This window comes from Chelon labrosus (assembly GCF_963514085.1).
Source record: "Chelon labrosus genome assembly, chromosome: 1".
In the NCBI taxonomy this organism is placed as follows: Eukaryota; Metazoa; Chordata; class Actinopteri; order Mugiliformes; family Mugilidae; genus Chelon; species Chelon labrosus.
The window spans coordinates 35167667-35194229 of NC_140337.1; the positions used below are offsets into that span (position 1 = coordinate 35167667).

Genomic DNA, 26563 nt, shown 5'->3' on the forward strand with positions numbered 1-26563 from the left:
AAGCTGCTATAGAGCTGCAGTCATTTACCATCCATCTAACCATTAAACACAGTGGAGTGTCTGGGTGAGACTCATCCCATGACCAGCATCGTTATCACATCTGCTCTGGCTGCACAAACAGAACAGACAACATGTCACACCAGTGTTATCATGTGGTGCTGTGTCAGAGCATGACGTCTGATCTGTTTGAACCAACCTGACGAGGTCATGTGTTCAGTGGTCAGAGCTGACCTTGACACAAAGCTCTGTACTTGCTCCACCTCCTCACCATCCTGGTTCCTACCCCCTTTTATGAGGCCATTCCAGACTGGAGGGGATTTTTCAAAGCAGCATTCATGTATGTAGTATTTATGATGATTATGTTGTTCACATGCTGGCCAACCTTCTTATTTTGTGTAGTTATACCTACTTGGATCATTTTGAAAAAAAATGAATCCAGGTCTGTGGATGTGGACCTGAGCCAGTTGTTGAAGGATTTCCACAGGTTTTAGATCATGTGACATTAATAGAACAGGTGCTCTGTTGTCTCCACCTTTGTGGTTCATAGGTGACGATGTTCAACATCACATTTAAATCTCTTTCTGATATAAATTCATTGGAGGGATATATTTCATTTAAGATTTTAAAATCTATCTCTTTATGTTGAGGAGGGATTGGAGATTGAAGGAATTTAGTCCTAATAGACTTTTTCCATAGTTTTGAAAACAGACTGGACAGGTAAGTGTCAAACACCAACAGCTCACTGATCTCACTATTGCACCAACTTCCAGCCTGACCACTGATGATCTAACACCACACTTCTTTACAGATACTTCCTCACGCTCATGGTTTAGTCTTTAATCAGTTATATGCTCAATGTTGGACCAAAGCTGTGCATATGATTGATAAAGATTAAAGATTTAGGTGAAGCTTAACTTTCCTCTCCTCTTGCAGGCGGAGCTGAGTGAACTCCAGCACCTGCCTGACGCCATCAATCACCCGTGGTCACGAGCAGTGGCGGCGCCAGGTCTGAGCTAGGTGGTCCTGTAGCTGCCCCTATAATAGCCATAGCACCCGCCCTGCACCCCCAAGAAATGTCTGTCGTGTTTTAGATTTATATTTTAATGTCATGTTTGAATAAGATAATAAGATTAAATAATAATAATCCAAACTATTTTAGTCTGATAAAACCAGAGGCTGTTCTTTGGCCGATGGGCTCAGCGCTGTGAACCTTTCCACTGAGGATGCTAACGTTGCGGTTTGTGCTGCAGGTGATGTCAGCAGTTATTCATCATTAGACTAGTGTTGGTAACTGACTGTGTGAGTTAGTGATCGGAGCATTTTAGGCCGAAGCCTGAACACTGTCTGTTTCCTTCTGTTGCTGCTGTTTGCTGCTCCGTTGTATTCAGGACTCCACTGTGACAGAACTGTGTTAGATCTTATTTTCAGAGGTTTACATTGGCAGCCTTATGTGTGTTGTATCTATAGCCCTGTGTTTAAGCTACAACTTCTCCTCACACTTTTCTTATTGCACTGTTATAAGAGGAATGTTCTGATTCTATTGTTTTCTATTCATTTATACAGTCTGAAGTTCAGCAGGACAGGTTTCTGTTTAAGAGAGATATTTATTTTATTTTATTTTTAAAATAAATTGTTGAATAATAATTAGTTTTCCATGTGTTCATTCATTCATTCATTCATTCATCTTCTATAGCCAGTTATTCCTGTTCTGGGTGGCGGGGTCTGCTGGAGCCTATCCCATGTGTTCATATCACTCAGAAATATGAATCTAATTCAATTCAGGTTCGAGCCAAATAGTTCAAATATCATTTCACACAAATGAGGGCTAAAAAGTTTCACCACGCCAGCATGGGTGAAGGCAACCGGGTCAGCCGCCCTGACAATGAGGTGTCCCTTATTTATTTCTCAGGGAGCTGGTAACACTACTTGTGTTGAATACTTTTACATATATTCACTGAATGAGTGTAGTTAATGTGGGCGTGTCCATAATAAAACACATCAACATTCAAAGCACCTAGTAAAGATTGTGGACACTGAGAACCAAACGCTAATAAAACACCGTACATAACTCAAAGGAGGAAGTGATTGTTTTACTTGGAGCGCGTCACGACCACATCGAACCCCTGAACAAAGAACGGCGTCTAGAAGTCGGTTGCCGGTTAAAATGCCGTCACGCATGTTCCTGTTAAAGTCATCCTTTAGTTCCAAATCCAGATTATATCCTAAATCTATGCAGCGTGTTGTTTAGCAGGCTGCTGTTAGACTGACTATCAGTGACTGCAGAGGTGATTTCTGATCAACTCTGGACGTATAAAACCCTCAAACACGTTCCTTTACTAGTGAGAGCTGAAGGTGTAAGAAATGTTTTCTCATCATGATGTTTTTAAACGTCTGTGATAGGAGTTGACAGACTTCTGATTTTTCAACTAATATGTCAAATGACAAATGTGACGTCATGAATAAAATAATGTTGACGTGAACAGAAGTCATGTTGGCAGCAGCTGCAGCCATGAAATGTTCATGTGTTCACACTGCAGATGTGGATCACATTTAGAGTGTTGAGTTCAGTTCAGTCTGACAGAGACAAAGTCACAGATCCATCTGTATTTAATAAATCAAACTGTGTTCAGACACAGACATGAATCCAAAGAGTCTGTTGTTACATATGTGTCAGAGTTTTAGTTACAATATGTGGCTCTAGAGCAATAACTCATCTCTCTGTTCAAACTTCCTGGTTCACAGGAAGTTTGAACAGGAACCCAGAACAGATGAAAGCTTTAGTGATGGGGGGATGGGCAGTAGTCAAATCAATAAGAAATGTGATGAGAACAAAAGGAAAGTGAACAGACGCTCTGCGTGTCACTGACAATGATCTCCACGACAACAGCAACATATCTCACCTGTCACCTGATATTTAAAGACAAACAGCTGACATTTCCAGACATCCTGTCCTCCCTCGTCAAAAACCAAACCTACACCTTCAGCTGACGGAAGTCAGTTATAGTTGTGGCTGCTGCTGAGAGACTCCATCTTCCTGTTTCTTTACAGTCAACACTTTCACTTCAGTGGAAACAGTTTGAGCTGAAGACGAGAGGAGGAAAGTCAGAAGTGTCTCATGATCTGAAGAAGAGTTCAAACACATCAACTGAGTTCTTGGAGTTTTGACAGGATGATGAAGACGTTGGTAGTGTTTGTGATCCTCGTTCACGGTAAGATATCTTCTTCCTGGATCTGATTCTCACTTCAGTCTGACATCATTTCTCTCACGTCTGTCTCTTTAAAGAAAGTCAGTGATGACCTGTTTCAACTTTGATTAGTTCTTAGTTTGTCTGTGAGGGACACGTCCAGAAGCAGAGTCTGATGTTCTGTTCACGTGGACTGTTTCTAATCACTGCTGTAAATGTAAAATCACATCAAGAAAGAAAGAATCAAACAGATTGAAGGTGAGCTCAGAGCTAACGACTGCTTGATGATCTGGCTGCAGGTCAGGACTTCACTGTTGGACACAAACATTTACAAATGTCAATGTGTTTGAAAGTCAAACTGTCAGCTAGTGACTTCTTCATGGGGGGATGTTGACGACTAGTTTCCTCATCCAGATGCCACATTACTGAGAACAAGCAACAGAGACATATTAAAGGTAAATAAATAAATATGACCTCCCAATGCTACAAATTCAACAAAAGATCATTTTCAGTTCTTTACAACCTATAAAATGTTTTCTCTAGATATTCTGGGACACACCAGGGAGTGCTTCTCCTTCACAGACCACCTCATCTGTGTCACCTTGTTGCAGGGGCACATGTTTGAGGAACGTCACAGGTCATCTCCTGTAGATGCACTGTGTAACACCTTCAAGGCATACCCAGTGCTGGATGAGCCTGTTTTGGTGCTGTGGACCTATTCCAGCTCCTTATGGAGAACAATCTAGAAGAAGTCTTCACTCTTTTAAAGATCATCATCACCACTCCCCTGACCACAGCAGAAGCTGAGAGGTGCTTCTCAACCTTGAAAAGAGTAAAAACTTTTCTCAGAAACACCATGACCCAGGAGAGGCTGGATGCATTGGCCATGCTGTCCATGGAAAAGAGACTTGTACGTGAGACGACTTCAATCAGAGAATCATTGAAGGAAAGGACAGCAACATTTATGTTCAAGTAGTGTTTATTGTTTTGTACCCCCACAATGTTTAATCACCAGCCACCACTGGTACTGAAGGAAGATGAAGGCTTAAGTTTCCACAACAATCTCACGTGGTGCTGGAAATGTACGATACTGGGCTCCAGCACAGAGACAACATCTCTGGATTCAGTCTGGATGTTGAACAGGACCTGCTGAATCTGATGCTGGTTTATGGCTCTAGATAGAATGAAATGAATCATCTTTACCACTGGTTGCATGATCAAAAGGTAAAGTCTCTTTACATTGAATTCTTTATGCACGGCAACAGTCTTCCATCCCTCTTGGAAGCAACAGTCCTCACAATCCACATTCCTTTTTTCATCATCAGTTGCCATGACTGAAATGAACCAGAAGGGGTCACCGCCAAACAGTGTCCCACAGAATAGGCCACACAGTGGTCAGGCCCAACGGAGCTACTGAGTGGAGCTGCTAGTCTGAGGTAAAAAGAGAAAGTATGTTTGTACCTGTACGATTCATCAACCCTGTCTGACAGTGCTGTATGAAGAATAAGAAGGTTTATTGTTATTGTCTGGTGAAAACCAATGAAATACAGTTTGGCAATGTGACATCCACCTGCTACTAGGGCCCATTTTTGTGTTTTCCCCTTGTCTTATTGTTTGTCTGTCTCTCCAGGTACCTTAGTGGGCGGGTCTTAATTTGGGAAATTGGGAGCTCCTGGCCAGTCTCCCTGAGCTTATAAGACCTGGCACTCCTGATCCTCAGTCTCCCTCTGATCTTTGACCTGGATTCCTCTGGTATGTGTTTTTGTTCTGTTGGCTTTGGCCTGTTTGCTTTACGTTAGCACCTTTTAACAATACACATACACTATCATGCACACATCAACAGACACACTGATACTCACACTCAAACCTCAGTAATTCTTATGGGTTGATTTTTAAATAAATCGGTTAACCTTTGTGTTCTGACATAGCTTAGCCAGGTCATGACAGCAGCTCTTAGGCAGAAGCTGGTTTTTAATCTATTAGTTCTGGATCTGATGACTCTGGATCTCTGAAGGCAGTGTAGTGAACAGTCTACATCCAGGATTTGGTCCGTGGAGATGTGATTGGCTTTCTGTTGGAGCTGGTCAGTGTAGATGTCTCTCATGTGTCTGATCTAGACCATAACAATGAACCTGAGCGCTACCTTTCCTGTCAGCAAATAAACCACCAGAACAAGACAAATATATCCAGTCTGACTTTTATCAGGTGCTAACTGGTGTATAGTCGCTATCAGCTGGAACTAATGTCCTCAGTTCCTCCGAAGTCACGTGATTTAGTAGAAAGGCTGCAGCACAACAGACGCATGCGCACTCTCCTCTGAAGACTAGTCGGTGCTGTTTGTCTGGACATGTTTGATTTCGGCTAGAGACGTCATGTGACAGAAACCTGGAACAGTGTTGCCAACTTGGTGACTTTGTCGCTAAATCCAGCGACTTTCAAATCCTCTTGGCGACTTTTTTTTGTCAAAAGCGACTAGCGACAAGTCTAGCGACTTTTTCTGGTTCTTGGAGACTCTGATGTGAAAGCACATATCGGTTCAGTTATTGTCCTCAACAAGCAGCGGGTGCTGCCGTGAGCCCCTCCCCTGTCCCAAAGCACTCACAGGCGGTCAGTCTCACAGTAGCCCCCGCTGCAGCAGTCAGAGCAGAGGAGACCCACGCCACTCAGCGTCCAGACTGCAAATGAATGGCGCATGCGCAAAGCTGCCGCTGATCGCGCCCTGGTCTACAGAAGGGGGTGTAAATGTAAATGTAATTCTTCACTGTCACACTAAAATAAGTAATAAAATAATAATCCATTTAGATTGTTAAAACCGTTTCTTTTGAGTCACACAGCCAATACCAAGCCGGATAAAGGAGGAGCGTTAATAATACAGGACAAAGTTAGTTTTGTGTGGCTAGGCAAAAAATAAAAAATGAAAAAACAACCAAGAACCAGCAGAAGAATGTTCATTTGTAGTTCTAAACATATTTAGGTTTTTTTTTTACTCTTACAGCGTCCATCACAATTACATCCAAATGACAAATTATGCAAATTACGTCATCTAGCGTCTTTTAGGACAGCCAATAGCCACTTTCCTTACTGAGGAGCTGGCGACGCTGACCTGGAACATGATGCAACAACCACAACAGCAACGTATGAAGGAAACTTCAACACTGTAGGAAGCTAGGCGTTTATTCATCAATATAGAAATGTGAAATATTTAGTCTCTTTACTTTCTGTTTGTAGTTGCTCAGTTCTTTATGGTTTGGTTATCGCCCATCCCTCCATCGCTCCACCTTCCTGGTTTATAGAGCGCTAGCGGCTGAAAGACAGACGAGTCGTCACCGTCACCGTCAGAGACTTTGAGCTTTATTTCAGTTTTATTTCAGTTTTATCTCAACCTTCCACTGAATGTGATCTAGTCAGGTTGATAGATTGAAGTCAGGTAAACAGAGGAGGAAGAAGAAGACAAGATGGCTGCTGGAACATCTGCGTGTCTCTGCATGACTTTACTGAGCGTCGTCCTGTCTGTCTCTGCTGGTGAGTTGAAACCAAAGCGTCTTTAGCTCTGACATGTTCAGGAGACAACGTAGAGTCTGACTGGATCTAGAAGATCTGATCAACCACATGTTCTACAGCAGCTCCAACATTAGTAGTCATCATTTTACTACACCAGCTTCCTCTCTGTTATTTCCTCTAATGCTCTTTAGTTGATCCTTCGTCTTGTCTTCCTGTTTACTGCTCACCGTCTCTTTTAACTGCTTCTAAAACATAATGTGTAAAATGATCCCATCATTCTGTGTTACATAGTTTTAGACAACTTCATTCCAAGTCATGACCAAGTCTGAAACTTCTTTTACTCTTTTACTTACTTCTTCTAAGAGACAGTGAAAATAAACCCTTAGATTTAGTTTACTTTCAGAGTCAGACTGCTGCACCTGACACAAACTGGATGAACAGATGAATCTTCAAGATTACCAACACTAGAGAGAAGAGACGAGACAGACTCCAGACGAGGTTGCCTTAAGGATCTTTTTCTTGCAGCAAGGAGAGGACACAATGACATTAGCCTAGCCTATAACACAGTGAGCTCTGTCTATCTGTCAGTGACATCTATATTTATACTCCTGTGCACGTGACTCATAAGTGGGTGTAGACGTCTCTGTGGTTAAGTGAATATTGTCATATAAGAATCAGAGAACATGTTAACTTTTCTATCAACAGGTGTGAAAGTATGAGGAAACTGAACGTCTTTATCAGAGTGAAGCTGAATGTAGAGAGAGACACACCTGGCCCCTCCCTCTCTTCACCTGTCAGAGGAAAGCTGACACTGTCTTCACAAACGTGGCTGCAGAGAAGTGTTGTCAGAGAGTCAGTAGATGATCAGCTGCTGTGAGCCTTAGTCTGACAGGAAGATGAAGACGGTGGTGGTGTTTGTGATCCTCGTTCACGGTAAGATATCTTCTTCCTGGATCTGATTCTCACTTCAGTCTGACATCATTTCTCTCACGTCTGTCTCTTTAAAGAAAGTCAGTGATGACCTGTTTCAACTTTGATTAGTTCTTAGTTTGTCTGTGAGGGACACGTCCAGAAGCAGAGTCTGATGTTCTGTTCACGTGGACTGTTTCTAATCACTGCTGTAAATGTAAAATCACATCAAGAAAGAAAGAATCAAACAGATTGAAGGTGAGCTCAGAGCTAACGACTGCTTGATGATCTGGCTGCAGGTCAGGACTTCACTGTTGGACACAAACATTTACAAATGTCAATGTGTTTGAAAGTCAAACTGTCAGCTAGTGACTTCTTCATGGGGGGATGTTGACGACTAGTTTCCTCATCCAGATGCCACATTACTGAGAACAAGCAACAGAGACATATTAAAGGTAAATAAATAAATATGACCTCCCAATGCTACAAATTCAACAAAAGATCATTTTCAGTTCTTTACAACCTATAAAATGTTTTCTCTAGATATTCTGGGACACACCAGGGAGTGCTTCTCCTTCACAGACCACCTTATCTGTGTCACCTTGTTGCAGGGGCACATGTTTGAGGAACGTCACAGGTCATCTCCTGTAGATGCACTGTGTAACACCTTCAAGGCATACCCAGTGCTGGATGAGCCTGTTTTGGTGCTGTGGGCCTATTCCAGCTCCTTATGGAGAACAATCTAGAAGAAGTCTTCACTCTTTTAAAGATCATCATCACCACTCCCCTGACCACAGCAGAAGCTGAGAGGTGCTTCTCAACCTTGAAAAGAGTAAAAACTTTTCTCAGAAACACCATGACCCAGGAGAGGCTGGATGCATTGGCCATGCTGTCCATGGAAAAGAGACTTGTACGTGAGACGACTTCAATCAGAGAATCATTGAAGGAAAGGACAGCAACATTTATGTTCAAGTAGTGTTTATTGTTTTGTACCCCCACAATGTTTAATCACCAGCCACCACTGGTACTGAAGGAAGATGAAGGCTTAAGTTTCCACAACAATCTCACGTGGTGCTGGAAATGTACGATACTGGGCTCCAGCACAGAGACAACATCTCTGGATTCAGTCTGGATGTTGAACAGGACCTGCTGAATCTGATGCTGGTTTATGGCTCTAGATAGAATGAAATGAATCATCTTTACCACTGGTTGCATGATCAAAAGGTAAAGTCTCTTTACATTGAATTCTTTATGCACGGCAACAGTCTTCTATCCCTCTTGGAAGCAACAGTCCTCACAATCCACATTCCTTTTTTCATCATCAGTTGCCATGACTGAAATGAACCAGAAGGGGTCACCGCCAAAACAGTGTTCCACAGAATAGGCCACACAGTGGTCAGGCCCAACGGAGCTACTGAGTGGAGCTGCTAGTCTGAGGTAAAAAGAGAAAGTATGTTTGTACCTGTACGATTCATCAACCCTGTCTGACAGTGCTGTATGAAGAATAAGAAGGTTTATTGTTATTGTCTGGTGAAAACCAATGAAATACAGTTTGGCAATGTGACATCCACCTGCTACTAGGGCCTGTTTTGTGTTTTCCCCTTGTCTTGTCATTTGTCTGTTTCTGCAGGTACCTTAGTGGGCGGGTCTTAATTTGGGAAATTGGGAGCTCCTGGCCAGTCTCCCTGAGCTTATAAGACCTGGCACTCCTGATCCTCAGTCTCCCTCTGATCTTTGACCTGGATTCCTCTGGTATGTGTTTTTGTTCTGTTGGCTTTGGCCTGTTTGCTTTACGTTAGCACCTTTTAACAATACACATACACTATCATGCACACATCAACAGACACACTGATACTCACACTCAAACCTCAGTAATTCTTATGGGTTGATTTTTAAATAAATCGGTTAACCTTTGTGTTCTGACATAGCTTAGCCAGGTCATGACAGCAGCTCTTAGGCAGAAGCTGGTTTTTAATCTATTAGTTCTGGATCTGATGACTCTGGATCTCTGAAGGCAGTGTAGTGAACAGTCTACATCCAGGATTTGGTCCGTGGAGATGTGATTGGCTTTCTGTTGGAGCTGGTCAGTGTAGATGTCTCTCATGTGTCTGATCTAGACCATAACAATGAACCTGAGCGCTACCTTTCCTGTCAGCAAATAAACCACCAGAACAAGACAAATATATCCAGTCTGACTTTTATCAGGTGCTAACTGGTGTATAGTCGCTATCAGCTGGAACTAATGTCCTCAGTTCCTCCGAAGTCACGTGATTTAGTAGAAAGGCTGCAGCACAACAGACGCATGCGCACTCTCCTCTGAAGACTAGTCGGTGCTGTTTGTCTGGACATGTTTGATTTCGGCTAGAGACGTCATGTGACAGAAACCTGGAACAGTGTTGCCAACTTGGTGACTTTGTCGCTAAATCCAGCGACTTTCAAATCCTCTTGGCGACTTTTTTTTGTCAAAAGCGACTAGCGACAAGTCTAGCGACTTTTTCTGGTTCTTGGAGACTCTGATGTGAAAGCACATATCGGTTCAGTTATTGTCCTCAACAAGCAGCGGGTGCTGCCGTGAGCCCCTCCCCTGTCCCAAAGCACTCACAGGCGGTCAGTCTCACAGTAGCCCCCGCTGCAGCAGTCAGAGCAGAGAGGGAGACCCACGCCACTCAGCGTCCAGACTGCAAATGAATGGCGCATGCGCAAAGCTGCCGCTGATCGCGCCCTGGTCTACAGAAGGGGGTGTAAATGTAAATGTAATTCTTCACTGTCACACTAAAATAAGTAATAAAATAATAATCCATTTAGATTGTTAAAACCGTTTCTTTTGAGTCACACAGCCAATACCAAGCCGGATAAAGGAGGAGCGTTAATAATACAGGACAAAGTTAGTTTTGTGTGGCTAGGCAAAAACTAAAAAATGAAAAAACAACCAAGAACCAGCAGAAGAATGTTCATTTGTAGTTCTAAACATATTTAGTTTTTTTTTTTACTCTTACAGCGTCCATCACAATTACATCCAAATGACAAATTATGCAAATTACGTCATCTAGCGTCTTTTAGGACAGCCAATAGCCACTTTCCTTACTGAGGAGCTGGCGACGCTGACCTGGAACATGATGCAACAACCACAACAGCAACGTATGAAGGAAACTCCAACACTGTAGGAAGCTAGGCGTTTATTCATCAATATAGAAATGTGAAATATTTAGTCTATTTACTTTCTGTTTGTAGTTGCTCAGTTCTTTATGGTTTGGTTATCGCCCATCCCTCCATCGCTCCACCTTCCTGGTTTATAGAGCGCTAGCGGCTGAAAGACAGACGAGTCGTCACCGTCAGAGACTTTGAGCTTTATTTCAGTTTTATTTCAGTTTTATCTCAACCTTCCACTGAATGTGATCTAGTCAGGTTGATAGATTGAAGTCAGGGAAACAGAGGAGGAAGAAGAAGACAAGATGGCTGCTGGAACATCTGCGTGTCTCTGCATGACTTTACTGAGCGTCGTCCTGTCTGTCTCTGCTGGTGAGTTGAAACCAAAGCGTCTTTAGCTCTGACATGTTCAGGAGACAACGTAGAGTCTGACTGGATCTAGAAGATCTGATCAACCACATGTTCTACAGCAGCTCCAACATTAGTAGTCATCATTTTACTACATCAGCTTCCTCTCTGTTATTATTAGTGCCCAGTGCCTATGACACGAGGCCACTATTGATCTTCTGCGTGTTTCTTTGCAGTTTTATTTTTACTTATTCATTTTCCGCCCTTTTTCGCCGATTAATGCGGCCCGAACCGGCGAGAGGACCCCAACACATGATATATCAAAACGTGTGTTTTGATCCCGAATCCCGTGCTATTACTTTTATAAGGGATTGACGAGTTTTTCGCGAATTTATTCGCGAAAAACCGCGAGAAATTTCCCATTGAAATGAATGGAGAAGCCCGAAAAAAAAAAAAATCAACAGACATTTTCAACAATGAACTGCTCTGGCATACTTTCACCGAGAGACTCCATTTAAATTTTAAAACGTAGGTACTCTTGCCTTCTCTTCAGCGATTCACATCACTTATCGACAACTTTTACAGTTTTTAAACTATGAAGCCTCAGAGTTGTGTAGGTTTTTACTCAAATTTCAGGGTTTATAATGGGTGTGTATTGCGCGGAATGTTGGTGCTAGAGTGGCAGGTAGAGTGAGGAGGAGAGAAGAAAATAGGCAAAAAATAAAACAGAAACTGCTCCCGTGGCCACAAATTTCACACCTCAGACATAATTTATACATAGAAACGTAGGAAAATTTGTCTTCTCGCTCAAATTCGTCTGCTAAAGCTGTAAAGTCTTATAGTTTTGGCGTGAGACGCAAAGATGCGCCAGCAACACCCATCCACAGCTTCATAGACTGCCATGTTAAATTTCTGGAGCAAAGCAGAAGCAATCCTTTCTTTGAATCGCTCTTTATAGCTCACATTTCTTCATTTTACCCACAAACTGCATATCTAGACGTTCAGGAAAGACTCAAGATGCCCAAAGTGAAGTCGGTTCAATGATTGGAAACACGGTTTGGCCACAAGGCCTTCCTGTTCGAGGAGGTTTGTTTCAGCATTTTCTCTCCCTCTAGCCATCTTCTAACTGAAATTCAAACTGGTAACCGTGACAACAAGGCCCCAACGGGCATACACACGCTCACACGCAGCGGAAGAGGAGGGTCTCCACAGAAAGAGGCGGGAAACTTCCAACTGACATAAGTAACTGGTATGTGGGGCAGCCATTTTGGCTTTTGGCACCTAAGTTGAACAATGACAGGTGTCTGTCTGTCATTGGCTAGCGCGTCATGTTAATTGCTAACATTAGCGGCTAATGCTACTTTTTAGTGGCAAGAAATTGGTGGTAGCATTAGTGGCAGCATTAGCATGTTAGCGAATAGCATATTAGCAATTAGCATGTTAGCAATTAGCATGTATTTAATTTTTAGTGGCTTAAAAGACATGCTAACACTAAACCAATGTTAAAATTAGTGGCTAGCGCGTCATGTTAATTGTTACCATTAGCGGCTAATGCTACTTTTTAGTGGCAAGAAATTGGTGGTAGCATTAGTGGCAGCATTAGCATGTTAGCGAATAGCATATTAGCAATTAGCATGTTAGCAATTAGCATGTATTTAATTTTTAGTGGCTTAAAAGACATGCTAACACTAAACCAATGTTAAAATTAGTGGCTAGCGCGTCATGTTAATTGTTACCATTAGCGGCTAATGCTAATTTTTAGTGGTAGAAATTGGTGGTAGCATTAGTGGCACCATTAGCATGTTAGCGAATAGCTAGCCACTAATTTCTTGCCACTAAAAATTAAAGACATGCATTAACCTAATGCTAACATTAGGCAGCCATTTTAGTAGTTCTTAGCACTTAATTTGAATCTGCGTGTGTAAAATGACAGACAGAGAAAGCAGAGCAGCTAGCGCGTCAGCGCTAGCCACTATTTAAGCTCCCAGTGGAAAACAGGATCTGCCAAAACATTAAAACCCCCCAAACCATCCCTGTCTCCCTTGGTTCTTTCACACAGCTGCTGGGCCTCTTAGCTATTGCTCTTCTCATTGACTGAATGACAACTTCTCAGTCATGTTTGACCTTTTTTCTTTATTTTAAACACAAATTATATCTGGCTGCTTTGCTGAAACTCCTGACACAACATCCCTGACCCGTTTCCTTCATCTTATTAGGTCAGTGAATAGCTAAACTGCTAACAGACGCTAACGACTAGCCGTCCACCATAGCTCATGTATGTTAGCGAGCTAGCGGAGCTAACGGAGCTAGCTAGCCGCTACCTTAACGCCGCGGACTCAACCGCGGAGTTAGCCTCGAGCTAACCGCTAGCTAACCGCTAGCTAACCGGGATTTAACCGCAGACCCGCGGGAGTTAAACACGAATTAGCCGCGGTGGTTAGCCGTGAGCTAATGCGGAGGCTAGTGGGGTTAGCCGCCGGCTAATTCGCCGCGTTGCTCGCGGGAGCTTATCACAGTAATAATGTTGACGTTTTACAATTTAAAGGGAAGATATTTTTAAATTAAACTGTGTCAAACTGAAAAATATATTATTCCACCACATAAAGTAGGAAACATTTATGGCTTGCAACAACATTAATGACAGTATATATATATAATTGGAGTAATTTAATATATGATGTTTTTAATTAAATAAATAATGAGCTGTTGGACACTCATAAGAGTTATATTCAGTATGTTACATAACATTATTTGACAGGTCTATTTGTCTGCATATAGTATTCCTCCAGCTGATCCAGACAGACTGCAGTGACGTCCAACATGAGACGAAGAGCTGGACTCACAGGACAATTTGAAGGTCTTCACTTCATCGCTGATTCCTTGTTACAGCCTGGATGTGTTAAGTTTAATATTGATGTTTTTCTAACTGTAAGACTGTGCCGTGAACTGTTAAACTATTGCTCAGGCAGGAGTAATGAGTTTTATTGTTAAAATTATTATGATTAACGATCAATTATCACGATTTGCTGTTCTTTGTCTGGGGATCCTAGTGAGGACACCCCTCTTAAAGGTGGGGGTGTGACGATCCGTCTCGCTCTCTTCCTTATTTGATGCTGGCTTTCAGGTGGAGCTGGGAGGGGTCTGCTGCCTGTACCTGTCCTTCAGTTTGTAGAAGGCGAAGCATAAAGGACGACCCTTATCAGTGTCTCTCTGTCTCTCAGCCAGACCTACTGCATCCTCCTCATCCTGTTTGGTTTGTTGTACCCTGCATGACATCAAACTCACACCCATCCTGTCAGTAGGAACCAGGCCTTAAATGACTATTTGAGTTGTGCTTTTTGTTATAGCTGCTGCTCATGGTAGTAAAGACATGCTACTTAGTAAAGACATGCTAATTGCTAACATTAGTGGCTAATGCTTTACTACCAAGAGCATCCAGCGTGCCAGCTGCTCATGGTAGTAAAGACATGCTAATTGCTAACATTAGCGGCTAATGCTTGACTGCATGTAAAGACATGCTAATTGCTAACATTTGTGGCTATTTGAGGTGTGCTTTTTCAATACAGAACCCCGGCAACAGCCCACTCGGCACTTCAAAAATTTCCGCGGGAATTTTCTAGTTTCCTCTAATGCTCTTTAGTTGATCCTTCGTCTTGTCTTCCTGTTTACTGCTCACCGTCTGTTCTAACTGCTTCTAAAACATAATGTGTAAAATGATCCCATCATTCTGTGTTACATAGTTTTAGACAACTTCATTCCAAGTCATGACCAAGTCTGAAACTTCTTTTACTCTTTTACTTACTTCTTCTAAGAGACAGTGAAAATAAACCCTTAGATTTAGTTTAGTTTACTTTCAGAGTCAGACTGCTGCACCTGACACAAACTGGATGAACAGATGAATCTTCAAGATTACCAACACTAGAGAGAAGAGACGAGACAGACTCCAGACGAGGTTGCCTTAAGGATCTTTTTCTTGCAGCAAGGAGAGGACACAATGACATTAGCCTAGCCTATAACACAGTGAGCTCTGTCCATCTGTCAGTGACATCTATATTTATACTCCTGTGCACGTGACTCATAAGTGGGTGTAGACGTCTCTGTGGTTAAGTGAATATTGTCATATAAGAATCAGAGAACATGTTAACTTTTCTATCAACAGGTGTGAAAGTATGAGGAAACTGAACGTCTTTATCAGAGTGAAGCTGAATGTAGAGAGAGACACACCTGGCCCCTCCCTCTCTTCACCTGTCAGAGGAAAGCTGACACTGTCTTCACAAACGTGGCTGCAGAGAAGTGTTGTCAGAGAGTCAGTAGATGATCAGCTGCTGTGAGCCTTAGTTTGACAGGAAGATGAAGACGTTGGTGGTGTTTGTGATCCTCGTTCACGGTAAGATATCTTCTTCCTGGATCTGATTCTCACTTCAGTCTGACATCATTTCTCTCACGTCTGTCTCTTTAAAGAAAGTCAGTGATGACCTGTTTCAACTTTGATTAGTTCTTAGTTTGTCTGTGAGGGACACGTCCAGAAGCAGAGTCTGATGTTCTGTTCACGTGGACTGTTTCTAATCACTGCTGTAAATGTAAAATCACATCAAGAAAGAAAGAATCAAACAGACTGAAGGTGAGCTCAGAGCTAACGACTGCTTGATGATCTGGCTGCAGGTCAGGACTTCACTGTTGGACACAAACATTTACAAATGTCAATGTGTTTGAAAGTCAAACTGTCAGCTAGTGACTTCTTCATGGGGGGATGTTGACGACTAGTTTCCTCATCCAGATGCCACATTACTGAGAACAAGCAACAGAGACATATTAAAGGTAAATAAATAAATATGACCTCCCAATGCTACAAATTCAACAAAAGATCATTTTCAGTTCTTTACAACCTATAAAATGTTTTCTCTAGATATTCTGGGACACACCAGGGAGTGCTTCTCCTTCACAGACCACCTTATCTGTGTCACCTTGTTGCAGGGGCACATGTTTGAGGAACGTCACAGGTCATCTCCTGTAGATGCACTGTGTAACACCTTCAAGGCATACCCAGTGCTGGATGAGCCTGTTTTGGTGCTGTGGACCTATTCCAGCTCCTTATGGAGAACAATCTAGAAGAAGTCTTCACTCTTTTAAAGATCATCATCACCACTCCCCTGACCACAGCAGAAGCTGAGAGGTGCTTCTCAACCTTGAAAAGAGTAAAAACTTTTCTCAGAAACACCATGACCCAGGAGAGGCTGGATGCATTGGCCATGCTGTCCATGGAAAAGAGACTTGTACGTGAGACGACTTCAATCAGAGAATCATTGAAGGAAAGGACAGCAACATTTATGTTCAAGTAGTGTTTATTGTTTTGTACCCCCACAATGTTTAATCACCAGCCACCACTGGTACTGAAGGAAGATGAAGGCTTAAGTTTCCACAACAATCTCACGTGGTGCTGGAAATGTACGATACTGGGCTCCAGCACAGAGACGACATCTCTGGATTCAGTCTGGATGTTGAACAGGACCTGCTGAATCTGATGCTGGTTTATGGCTCTAGATAGAATGAAATGAATCATCTTTACCACTGGTTGCATGATCAAAAGGTAAAGTCTCTTTACATTGAATTCTTTATGCACGGCAACAGTCTTCCATCCCTCTTGGAAGCAACAGTCCTCACAATCCACATTCCTTTTTTCATCATCAGTTGCCATGACTGAAATGAACCAGAAGGGGTCACCGCCAAACAGTGTCCCACAGAATAGGCCACACAGTGGTCAGGCCCAACGGAGCTACTGAGTGGAGCTGCTAGTCTGAGGTAAAAAGAGAAAGTATGTTTGTACCTGTACGATTCATCAACCCTGTCTGACAGTGCTGTATGAAGAATAAGAAGGTTTATTGTTATTGTCTGGTGAAAACCAATGAAATACAGTTTGGCAATGTGACATCCACCTGCTACTAGGGCCTGTTTTGTGTTTTCCCCTTGTCTTATTGTTTGTCTGTCTCTCCAGGTACCTTAGTGGGCGGGTCTTAATTTGGGAAATTGGGAGCTCCTGGCCAGTCTCCCTGAGCTTATAAGACCTGGCACTCCTGATCCTCAGTCTCCCTCTGATCTTTGACCTGGATTCCTCTGGTATGTGTTTTTGTTCTGTTGGCTTTGGCCTGTTTGCTTTACGTTAGCACCTTTTAACAATACACATACACTATCATGCACACATCAACAGACACACTGATACTCACACTCAAACCTCAGTAATTCTTATGGGTTGATTTTTAAATAAATCGGTTAACCTTTATGTTCTGCCATAGCTTAGCCAGGTCATGACAGCAGCTCTTAGGCAGAAGCTGGTTTTTAATCTATTAGTTCTGGATCTGATGACTCTGGATCTCTGAAGGCAGTGTAGTGAACAGTCTACATCCAGGATTTGGTCCGTGGAGATGTGATTGGCTTTCTGTTGGAGCTGGTCAGTGTAGATGTCTCTCATGTGTCTGATCTAGACCATAACAATGAACCTGAGCGCTACCTTTCCTGTCAGCAAATAAACCACCAGAACAAGACAAATATATCCAGTCTGACTTTTATCAGGTGCTAACTGGTGTATAGTCGCTATCAGCTGGAACTAATGTCCTCAGTTCCTCCGAAGTCACGTGATTTAGTAGAAAGGCTGCAGCACAACAGACGCATGCGCACTCTCCTCTGAAGACTAGTCGGTGCTGTTTGTCTGGACATGTTTGATTTCGGCTAGAGACGTCATGTGACAGAAACCTGGAACAGTGTTGCCAACTTGGTGACTTTGTCGCTAAATCCAGCGACTTTCAAATCCTCTTGGCGACTTTTTTTTGTCAAAAGCGACTAGCGACAAGTCTAGCGACTTTTTCTGGTTCTTGGAGACTCTGATGTGAAAGCACATATCGGTTCAGTTATTGTCCTCAACAAGCAGCGGGTGCTGCCGTGAGCCCCTCCCCTGTCCCAAAGCACTCACAGGCGGTCAGTCTCACAGTAGCCCCCGCTGCAGCAGTCAGAGCAGAGAGGGAGACCCACGCCACTCAGCGTCCAGACTGCAAATGAATGGCGCATGCGCAAAGCTGCCGCTGATCGCGCCCTGGTCTACAGAAGGGGGTGTAAATGTAAATGTTTCTTCACTGTCACACTAAAATAAGTAATAAAATAATAATCCATTTAGATTGTTAAAACCGTTTCTTTTGAGTCACACAGCCAATACCAAGCCGGATAAAGGAGGAGCGTTAATAATACAGGACAAAGTTAGTTTTGTGTGGCTAGGCAAAAAATAAAAAATGAAAAAACAACCAAGAACCAGCAGAAGAATGTTCATTTGTAGTTCTAAACATATTTAGGTTTTTTCTTTTTTTACTCTTACAGCGTCCATCACAATTACATCCAAATGGCAAATTACGTCATCTAGCGTCTTTTAGGACAGCCAATAGCCACTGTCCTTACTGAGGAGTTGGCGACGCTGACCTGGAACATGATGCAGCAACGTATGAAGGAAACTCCAACACTGTAGGAAGCTAGGCGTTTATTCATCAATATAGAAATGTGAAATATTTAGTCTCTTTACTTTCTGTTTGTAGTTGCTCAGTTCTTTATGGTTTGGTTATCGCCCATCCCTCCATCGCTCCACCTTCCTGGTTTATAGAGCGCTAGCGGCTGAAAGACAGACGAGTCGTCACCGTCAGAGACTTTGAGCTTTATTTCAGTTTTATTTCAGGTTTATTTCAACCTTCCACTGAATGTGATCTAGTCAGGTTGATAGATTGAAGTCAGGTAAACAGAGGAGGAAGAAGAAGACAAGATGGCTGCTGGAACATCTGCGTGTCTCTGCATGACTTTACTGAGCGTCGTCCTGTCTGTCTCTGCTGGTGAGTTGAAACCAAAGCGTCTTTAGCTCTGACATGTTCAGGAGACAACGTAGAGTCTGACTGGATCTAGAAGATCTGATCAACCACATGTTCTACAGCAGCTCCAACATTAGTAGTCATCATTTACTACATCAACTTCCTCTCTGTTATTTCCTCTAATGCTCTTTAGTTGATCCTTCGTCTTGTCTTCCTGTTTACTGCTCACCGTCTGTTCTAACTGCTTAGAAAACATCATGTGTAAAATGATCCCATCATTCTGTGTTACATAGTTTTAGACAACTTCATTCCAAGTCATGACCAAGTGTGAAACTTCTTTTACTCCTGTATTTATGAAAATCAGCCTCATCTACATGAAATGATGAGTTATTAGGGAGAACCACTGACTGGTACATGTCAGACATTAGTCAGGACCCTCAGGTCTAAACTGACTGATGTCATTGTTCATAAAGAAGAGAACAAACAAGTAGAACTAGAAAAACTCCTTCTTTGAAGAACAGAGAGAATGTGTGTGTGTTGTGACCTGTAGCAGTACTAAATATAACCAGGTCCAGCTGAGCCTGGAAGACAACAGGAGGGTAGCCCAGACAATCACAGCATGGTTCTCCATGGTGTAGGATAATGGTACCAGGTTAGAAAAGTGGATGGTCACTGACCAGAGCCTGTATCTGTGTCTCTATATGTTGTGTGCAGACAAGTACTGTAGTATAAGTAGTAGTGATACTAGCTGAGGATGCCCAGCTGATTGGAGTCAGTGATCCTGTCTCAGTTCCTCAGAGGAAGTCAGTCTGATGATGGAGGTCAGAGGACAGAGCAGCTCCATGTGTTTGCTGCATCATCAATCCTTGTTGGATCTTCTTCCATCAACTTATTGTTTTACTTGAATCTACCAGCTCATGATTTCTCTTGGTTCTATTCATTTAGTTTGTTCATTTGTTCATCCTCCTCTCAGCAAACATTCTGAAGCCTTCTCTATTGAACTGATTTATTGAAAGTGGTTTATTCAAAAGTCTGATTAACTGAATCACCATCAAACATTCTGCTCTGTCTTGTTTCCTTCAGGACAGACAATCATCACAGCTGAACCTGGACAGACTGTCTCTCTACCATGTAAAGCTCTGAACAATCATCCTGTCAGAGTTGTACAGTGGAGAAGAACTGACCTGAAGAAAGAAGAATATGTTTTTTTATATCGTGATGATCAGTCTGATCCAGAGAACCAGCATCCATCTTATAAGAACCGAGTGGATCTACAGGACAGACAGATGAAGGATGGAGACGTGTCTCTGATTCTGAAGAATGTGAAGATAGAGGACAGTGGAACATACGAGTGTAGTGTCATCCAGAATAAAATAAACCAGAAGAGGAGCATCATCAGACTGGAAGTAGATTCAGGTGAGTGAGTAGAGTTGAGTTTGTGTCTTTGTCTCTGATCAGAGTTGAAGCTGCTTCCTGGTTGTTGATGTGAGAGAGAAAGATCTCAGATCAGATGTTTGACTTTTAGAAAGATGTTGTTGATGAGACTTTCTAGAAAACAGCTGGTCTGAGTGATGTGATCAGAGTGCAGTAGATAATGTCTGACAGCAGTTTGTTCTTCACTCATCAGCCACCTCACACCTCACACCTGATTCTGTTGCTTCTGTCTGCAGGTCACACAGATGGACACCAGGAGGACGGAGGAGACAAGCAGGGAGGAGACAAAGATGGATCTGTTGGTCTGATAGTTGGTCTGATAGTTGCTGGTGTTCTTCTTGGTTCTGTTGCTGGTTTTCTGATCTACAGAAGATATAGACATCGATACCGTCCTCCTCCTGAACAATCAGCTGATCCTCAGCAGCTTTAAATGTCTCAGATCAGTGTCCAGCTGAACTCTGAGTGTCCTGCTGCTGTTTCTTGAGGACAGACAGGAGTTAACAATACTGGACATCCAGCAGACATGAGCAACCCACTGTAGCAGCTGACCTCCAACACTCAGCAAACAGCAGGACTGTATCCACAGAGGAAGGACTCAGTGGAAGCTCAAGTCTGTCCTCATCATCATCATCATCATCACCATCACAGTGTCAGTGTATTTGTTTCAACCTTAGTCTCGTTCTAATGTGACTGTTACTAAATGAACATTTCCTCATCAAACTGATCCTCAGGTAGAGATCAGCTGTTACTGAGTATTTACACAACAAAGACACAATGGATGATGATTACTGGTGGTTAATAGAAACCAATAGAAACAGTGTGAAGGATCATGTTGATATGCTGCATGTATGGATTTCTGTGTTCTTATAGATGCTACATCATTAATGTCCTGCTTACATTTCTCTTTGTTAATGTATTCATTCTCGCCACTAGGGGGCAGAGTATTGTTTTTGTTTCATGCATTTTACCTTTATAAAAGGAAGAAGGAGACAATCATGGAAGTTGATGGGTAATGAAGTCTGGTGCTTGTGGTATGTTTCTGTTAAACAGTAATACAGCAGTGTTATGAAAGTGAGTCATGTGTCTGTGTGTGGTTAAGCTCCCTCCCTGCCTGTAGAGGAGGGGTCTCAAACTCAAATGATCTGGGGGCCACTGCTGGTTCTGTCATCTCAGTGGGGGGCCACTTCAGTGTTCAAGCATCAAAATGAAAGCACAAATATTACAGAAAACGTGGCCTATTTTCAAATATTGTATGATAATGATACAGAACTATTCCATTAACAGTGAGTGCACATGTTTTTTCTCTCATTCTTCAGTAACTAATGGAAGCCTTTCATGAACTGACTGACAGCACTTCTGTTCATACCGTCTTCACATTAAAGAACACAAAAAGAACTCTAGCTTTACTGCACTAACATTTTAACAGTTAGTGCAGTTCTTTTTTTCCCCTTAAATAACTTATTTTAACATTTTACTCAACAGACGATTCATTCCTTCGTCTATTTGTGTTTTATTTCTTACCAGATACCTGGCAGGACTTCTGCTCACATAGCTGAGCCATATTTACTCTTATGGAGGTTACAGTTAAAATACTGTTAAAACAGTACAACCTCTAGATGAGCATCTGTAAGCCTGGTCCTGTACTTGCTTTTATTAAAGTTCATCACAGAGAACAGTTTCTCACATTTACAGTCAGGGCCATAAATATTGGGACATCGACACAATTCTAATCTTTTTGGCTCTATACAGCACCACAATGGATTGAACAAGATGTGCTTTAACTGCAGACTTTCAGCTTTAATTTGAGGGTATTTACATCCACATCAGGTGAACGGTGTAGGAATTACAACAGTTTGTATATGTGCCTCCCACTTTTTAAGGGACAAAAAGTAATGGGACAATCAACTGCTCAGCTGTTCCATGGCCAGGTGTGTGTTATTCCCTCATTATCCCGTTTACAAGGAGCAGATAAAAGGTCTAGAGTTCATTTCAAGTGTGCTATTTGCATTTGGAATCTGTTGCTGTCAACTCTCAATATGAGATCCAAAGCGCTGTCACTATCAGTGAAGCAAGCCATCATTAGGATGAACAATCAAAACAAACCCATCAGAGAGATAGCAGAAACATTAGGTGTGGCCAAATCAACTGTTTGGAACATTCTTACAAAGAAAGAACGCACCGGTGAGCTCACCAACACCAAAAGACCCGGAAGACCACGGAAAACAACTGTGGTGGATGACCGAAGAATTCTTTCCCTGGTGAAGAAAACACCAAATGCTTCAGAGCCGGCACTTCACAGTGCAGATGGACAATGACCCGAAGCATACTGCGAAAGCAATCACGTTTTTTATGGCGAAGAAGTGAAATGTTATGCAATGGCCAAGTCAATCACCTGACCTGAATCTGATTGAGCATGTGTGGCGTGGGCAAGGAGATGAGTGTTGCGACAACGCCACCTGCGGTAGTTCCGCCCGCAGGAAATCCTAAACTTCTAACTTTTAATTATTTACTTCATTAGGACACACAGGTTCACCAATACCACAGGGGCAAGAGATGGTTTCAAATTAAGAAAATACTTTATTAAACAAAATAAACTAAAGTTCCCACACACCAGTTACCCACAATAATACTAATAATCAGATAAAATTAGCACCAGGCAGGAGTAAAAGTCAAAGGAGAGGGCTGGGGCTTACCAGGCGGCAGGGATAAATCAAAAGTAGAATGGTCCTTTACTTAAAACACCTGTGACACTGCACTCACACATCACAACAAAAAAAGGAGATAGTGAAGGGAAACATCACCAAGGACTGGACTGCCGCCTCTGGGCCACCGCACCTAACCAACAAACAAGAAACAAATTAAAAACATGCCGAGAAGTGCTGTACAGGACTGGTGTGGAGAAGAACAAATGAATTAACACAAAAATACAACAAAAACACTAAATAATGCAAAATAATCAATTACATCAACCACATGAAATTAATTAAAACAGTGGAATGCCCTTTAACCAAATCAGCCTTATTATGACTGTGGCAATACACTGAGGAGTCAGGCAGACCAAGCCAAAGGTGGCTCCAATAACTTTTGGTCACGTTAACTCAGGGCAGACATGGTCATTGAAATATCACACGAACTGAATTCACGACAGCGAGCCAGAAGCATCCACAAATTAAACGGAGCCAAAACAGCAGCGCAGATCCAGGGCACGGTGGCTGGATACGGGCCAACGATTTACCAGGGCCTCACTCTGCAAGCTACGTTAACGCCCCAGAGAGACGGAGGGATAAGGCCTGGATTATGCTTCCGCGTAGTGATCACGCAATGGTCACGCAATGGCCACGCAGTTGCTTGGACACAGTCGTGAGACCATGATGGTTCTGCGTGGGGTTTACGTGTCGAAATGCAATTCAATTCCACACCGGTAGAGGGCGCTATGATTTTTTGTGACCGACCGACCGAGACTCTTGTGACGTATCTCGCCTCGTATAGTTATTTACCTTCCGGCTTTTGTCGTAGTCACAGTGAACGCCAGACAGAGAGACTGGCGTTGGAGCTCTTTTTAAAAAAGGCGCTGTTTATGAGTGGAAACCGGAAAAGCGGTCTCAAGATGTAGTTAGCGGACCAATCACAGCCAGCTGCGTTGCTGCTGCGTTGCTGTTGCGTCGACTCAACACGCATAGAGGATTTTTGGGAGGTGCACGTCTGGCCCTTGCGTAGGACGTACGGGGGTCCGCAAGGACGTAATGGGTCCGTACGCCCCCTCGCGCTGTGTCAACGCGGAAGCATAATTTGGGCTTAACGAGCCATGCTGCGCATCAATCGCCCTGCGAAAGGAACAAGCAAGCGCATCCAGGAAGGGCTTCTGGCGGAGCAATGCGTCCCCCACGGCCCAAGCAGCCGGTCGCGCTGAAGGCGAGGATTAATAATAATAATAATAATAATAATAATAATAATAACTTTATTTATATAGCACCTTTCCAAAACAAGTTACAAGGTGCTGTACAACAACAGCAGAAATAAAACAGGTCAGATGCCTAGCAACAATCATAACATTATAGGGGTGCTCAAGCCCTAAACTTTGTCCCAGCACCCCTAGAAATAAAGTTGAAAAAAAAAATTGGTTGTTTTATTTTAAAATGGTTTGTCTATGATACGATGCCAAAACAAATAGCACGATCGAAGAAAACATGTGGTTTAAACTTAATATTTTAACGAGGAAATTAAGTCACCCCCCCCCCTCCCCCCAGTGGTATGATCCACCTCTCTCGTTTACCGCTCCTTCCCTCATGCAGCGCGCACACACCTTAAGCTTGATTTATGCTCGTGCGAAAAATCGTCTGCGTCGGTACGCAGAGAGTCTGCGTCGCCGCGAACCCCCTTCGCAGAGAGTCTGCGTCACTTGACGCGCACCTCCAAAAAATCCTGACTACGCGTCGAAACGACGCCGACAGCAGGGACATGCGACGCAGACCTCAAGGGCTGTGATTGGTCCGCTTTACGTCATTTCCGGTTCTCAGCTTTTCCGGTTCGTTCTGTATACAAGGGCGCCATTTTTAAAATTCTTGGAGCTGCACTTCGAGTTCAAGATGGACCAAGCTGAAGAAAGACTGATCGAAGAAGTGAGGAAGTATGAGCATCTGTACAACTCATCTTCTTCGAACTACAAGGACAGCCAGATGTCAAGTAATTCTTGGAGGGAGATTGCGCAGAACCTCGGTTCGGACTCTGCGGACTGCATGAAGAGGTGGAAGAACTTGCGGGACAAGTTCGTCCGCCACCGCAAGAAGATGGCTTCCAGGAGCGGGGACCCAGGTGGCAAGAAGGTCCCAGCCTTCTACATTTTCATGTCCTGGCTGGAACCGCACGTAAAACATCGTGAGACAGAGTCTAATTTTGGATCTGAGGTAAATATCTCTTCGTGCTTTTTCATGAGCCTTGTGCAGGTGAGCTAGCTAGCTCGCTAGCAAGCTAACCGATTGTAAACACTCGTGGCACAGTGCTTGCAGTTTGCATGTTCCTTTGTTTAAAATAAAATAAAATACGATGTAAAATGACTGGATGGAAGCTGTACTAGCTTTGGTGAAGGGCTGCTACTACACGGTTGGTTAGCTTTATCTGCAGCCTTTGTTCTAGCTAACGTTAGCAGTGACTGTAAACACTCGTGCCACCCAGTGCTTGCAGGTTGTGCAAACAAAATAATAGGTTCGTTATTGCTATATATGACACCAATACTTGTTTTTTTTGGCGTTTTAGTTAGAAATACAGTGTACATGATTAGATAAGAATCTCTGTATAACCTATACCAGTGTAGTTTCTTAACAATGTCTGCCTTTTCTTAACCACAGGAAAATACCACATTCCTCAATTCAGAGACCGATTCAACATTGCAGTCTCTGTCAGAGTCATCAGAGTCACCTTCGCCAGAGACACCCACTCCAGAAGAATTTGCCTCCCCCCAGCCTCAGACTTCATCCATGTCGGACAGCTTTCTGTCTCCCACCTCACCTTCTCCTTCTGCCAGACTGAAAAGAAGAAGGTGCATGGACCAGGGAGACACGATAAACAAGCACTTGGCACGTCTTGATGAACGTCGGCTGGAACTTCAACAGAGGCTGGTGCAGGACAGTGATGAGTGCTCTCGGTTTGCGCAGACGGTGGCAGACATGCTACGTAGGGTGCCAGAGAGCAAGAGGGCTGATCTCATGTATGACATTTATACAAAACTGTATGAAAACAGGGAATAGCGGTGAACACTAAACTGACTCCCTTCCATTGCACATTAACATTTTGCCGATTTGCTGGTTTGCTGTTGTACTTGTTGTAAATAGTTCCATTTTTTTACTTGTCTATTCTAGTTTAAATTGTATATTACAGTTAATATTTATTTAACATTGTTGCTGCGCTTAAGATTGTTAACCAGTTACTGCACCTTATTTTTTGAATAATAAAAACTCAGTTTGTCTGGAAACAGTTGAATTTTCATTTCTCTTACCCCTTTAATGCACAACATGCGTCACAAGTGACCTGCATGATTTTAAATCTTCAATATCTTTGCAATTAATTGATATATCCATTCAGGACTCCATAAATCCCTCAATTAACTTGGTTTGAATTATGAGCTTCATAAAGAAATGGCATGGCATGACATGAAAGATGTACATGCAGTAATCAGAAACAAGATATGTAATGAATGAGAAGTTT

The 26563-nt window shown here is 42.8% G+C and overlaps 3 protein-coding genes and 1 long non-coding RNA gene across 11 annotated transcripts in view; all 4 read left to right on the forward strand.

Moving 5' to 3' along the window:
• LOC311492880 (uncharacterized protein) overlaps window positions 1–26563 on the forward strand; it is a gene marked incomplete at its 5' end in the record, with an annotated part of 263852 nt that overhangs the window by 100809 nt on the left and 136480 nt on the right. The gene's annotated exons all lie outside the window — the stretch shown is intronic.
• Window positions 3144–6614, forward strand: LOC311489976. The gene is made up of 5 exons (XR_014699136.1): window positions 3144–3209; window positions 3485–3640; window positions 3729–4409; window positions 4511–4621; window positions 4816–6614. It is a non-coding gene; the product is annotated as an uncharacterized lncRNA (long non-coding RNA).
• LOC311488912 (myelin-oligodendrocyte glycoprotein-like) lies at window positions 7900–21633 on the forward strand. 8 transcript variants are annotated; one of them, XM_084545781.1, is made up of 15 exons: window positions 7900–8050; window positions 8139–8819; window positions 8921–9032; window positions 9226–9347; window positions 12206–12339; window positions 13869–14343; window positions 15250–15477; window positions 15753–15908; window positions 15997–16363; window positions 16469–16677; window positions 16779–16889; window positions 17083–17204; window positions 18453–18952; window positions 20012–20344; window positions 20599–21633. In XM_084545781.1, the coding sequence occupies exons 13-15, from the start codon at window positions 18886–18888 to the stop codon at window positions 20790–20792; spliced, it is 594 nt and encodes a 197-aa protein (XP_084401907.1). In that variant the 5' UTR covers window positions 7900–8050; window positions 8139–8819; window positions 8921–9032; window positions 9226–9347; window positions 12206–12339; window positions 13869–14343; window positions 15250–15477; window positions 15753–15908; window positions 15997–16363; window positions 16469–16677; window positions 16779–16889; window positions 17083–17204; window positions 18453–18885; the 3' UTR covers window positions 20793–21633. The 8 variants fall into 8 exon arrangements, with proteins under 8 accessions (XP_084401907.1, XP_084401901.1, XP_084401905.1 ...); XM_084545775.1 differs by having other exon boundaries at window positions 13869–13947; window positions 14215–14343; window positions 15997–16677; XM_084545779.1 differs by having other exon boundaries at window positions 8139–8505; window positions 8611–8819; window positions 15997–16677.
• LOC311488813 (uncharacterized protein) lies at window positions 24949–26106 on the forward strand (the record flags this gene model as incomplete). Its single annotated transcript, XM_084545664.1, has 2 exons — window positions 24949–25266; window positions 25708–26106. The coding sequence occupies 2 exons, from the start codon at window positions 24949–24951 to the stop codon at window positions 26104–26106; spliced, it is 717 nt and encodes a 238-aa protein (XP_084401790.1).

Excerpts from the sequence above, each read along its gene's own strand:
- LOC311488912 (XM_084545774.1), top strand. The coding sequence starts at position 18,886 with ATGGCTGCTGGAACATCTGCGTGTCTCTGCATGACTTTACTGAGCGTC. Across the intron at positions 18,953-20,011 it reads CGTCCTGTCTGTCTCTGCTG|GACAGACAATCATCACAGCT; the intron begins GTGAGTTGAAAC and ends TGTTTCCTTCAG. Across the intron at positions 20,345-20,598 it reads CAGACTGGAAGTAGATTCAG|GTCACACAGATGGACACCAG; the intron begins GTGAGTGAGTAG and ends TTCTGTCTGCAG.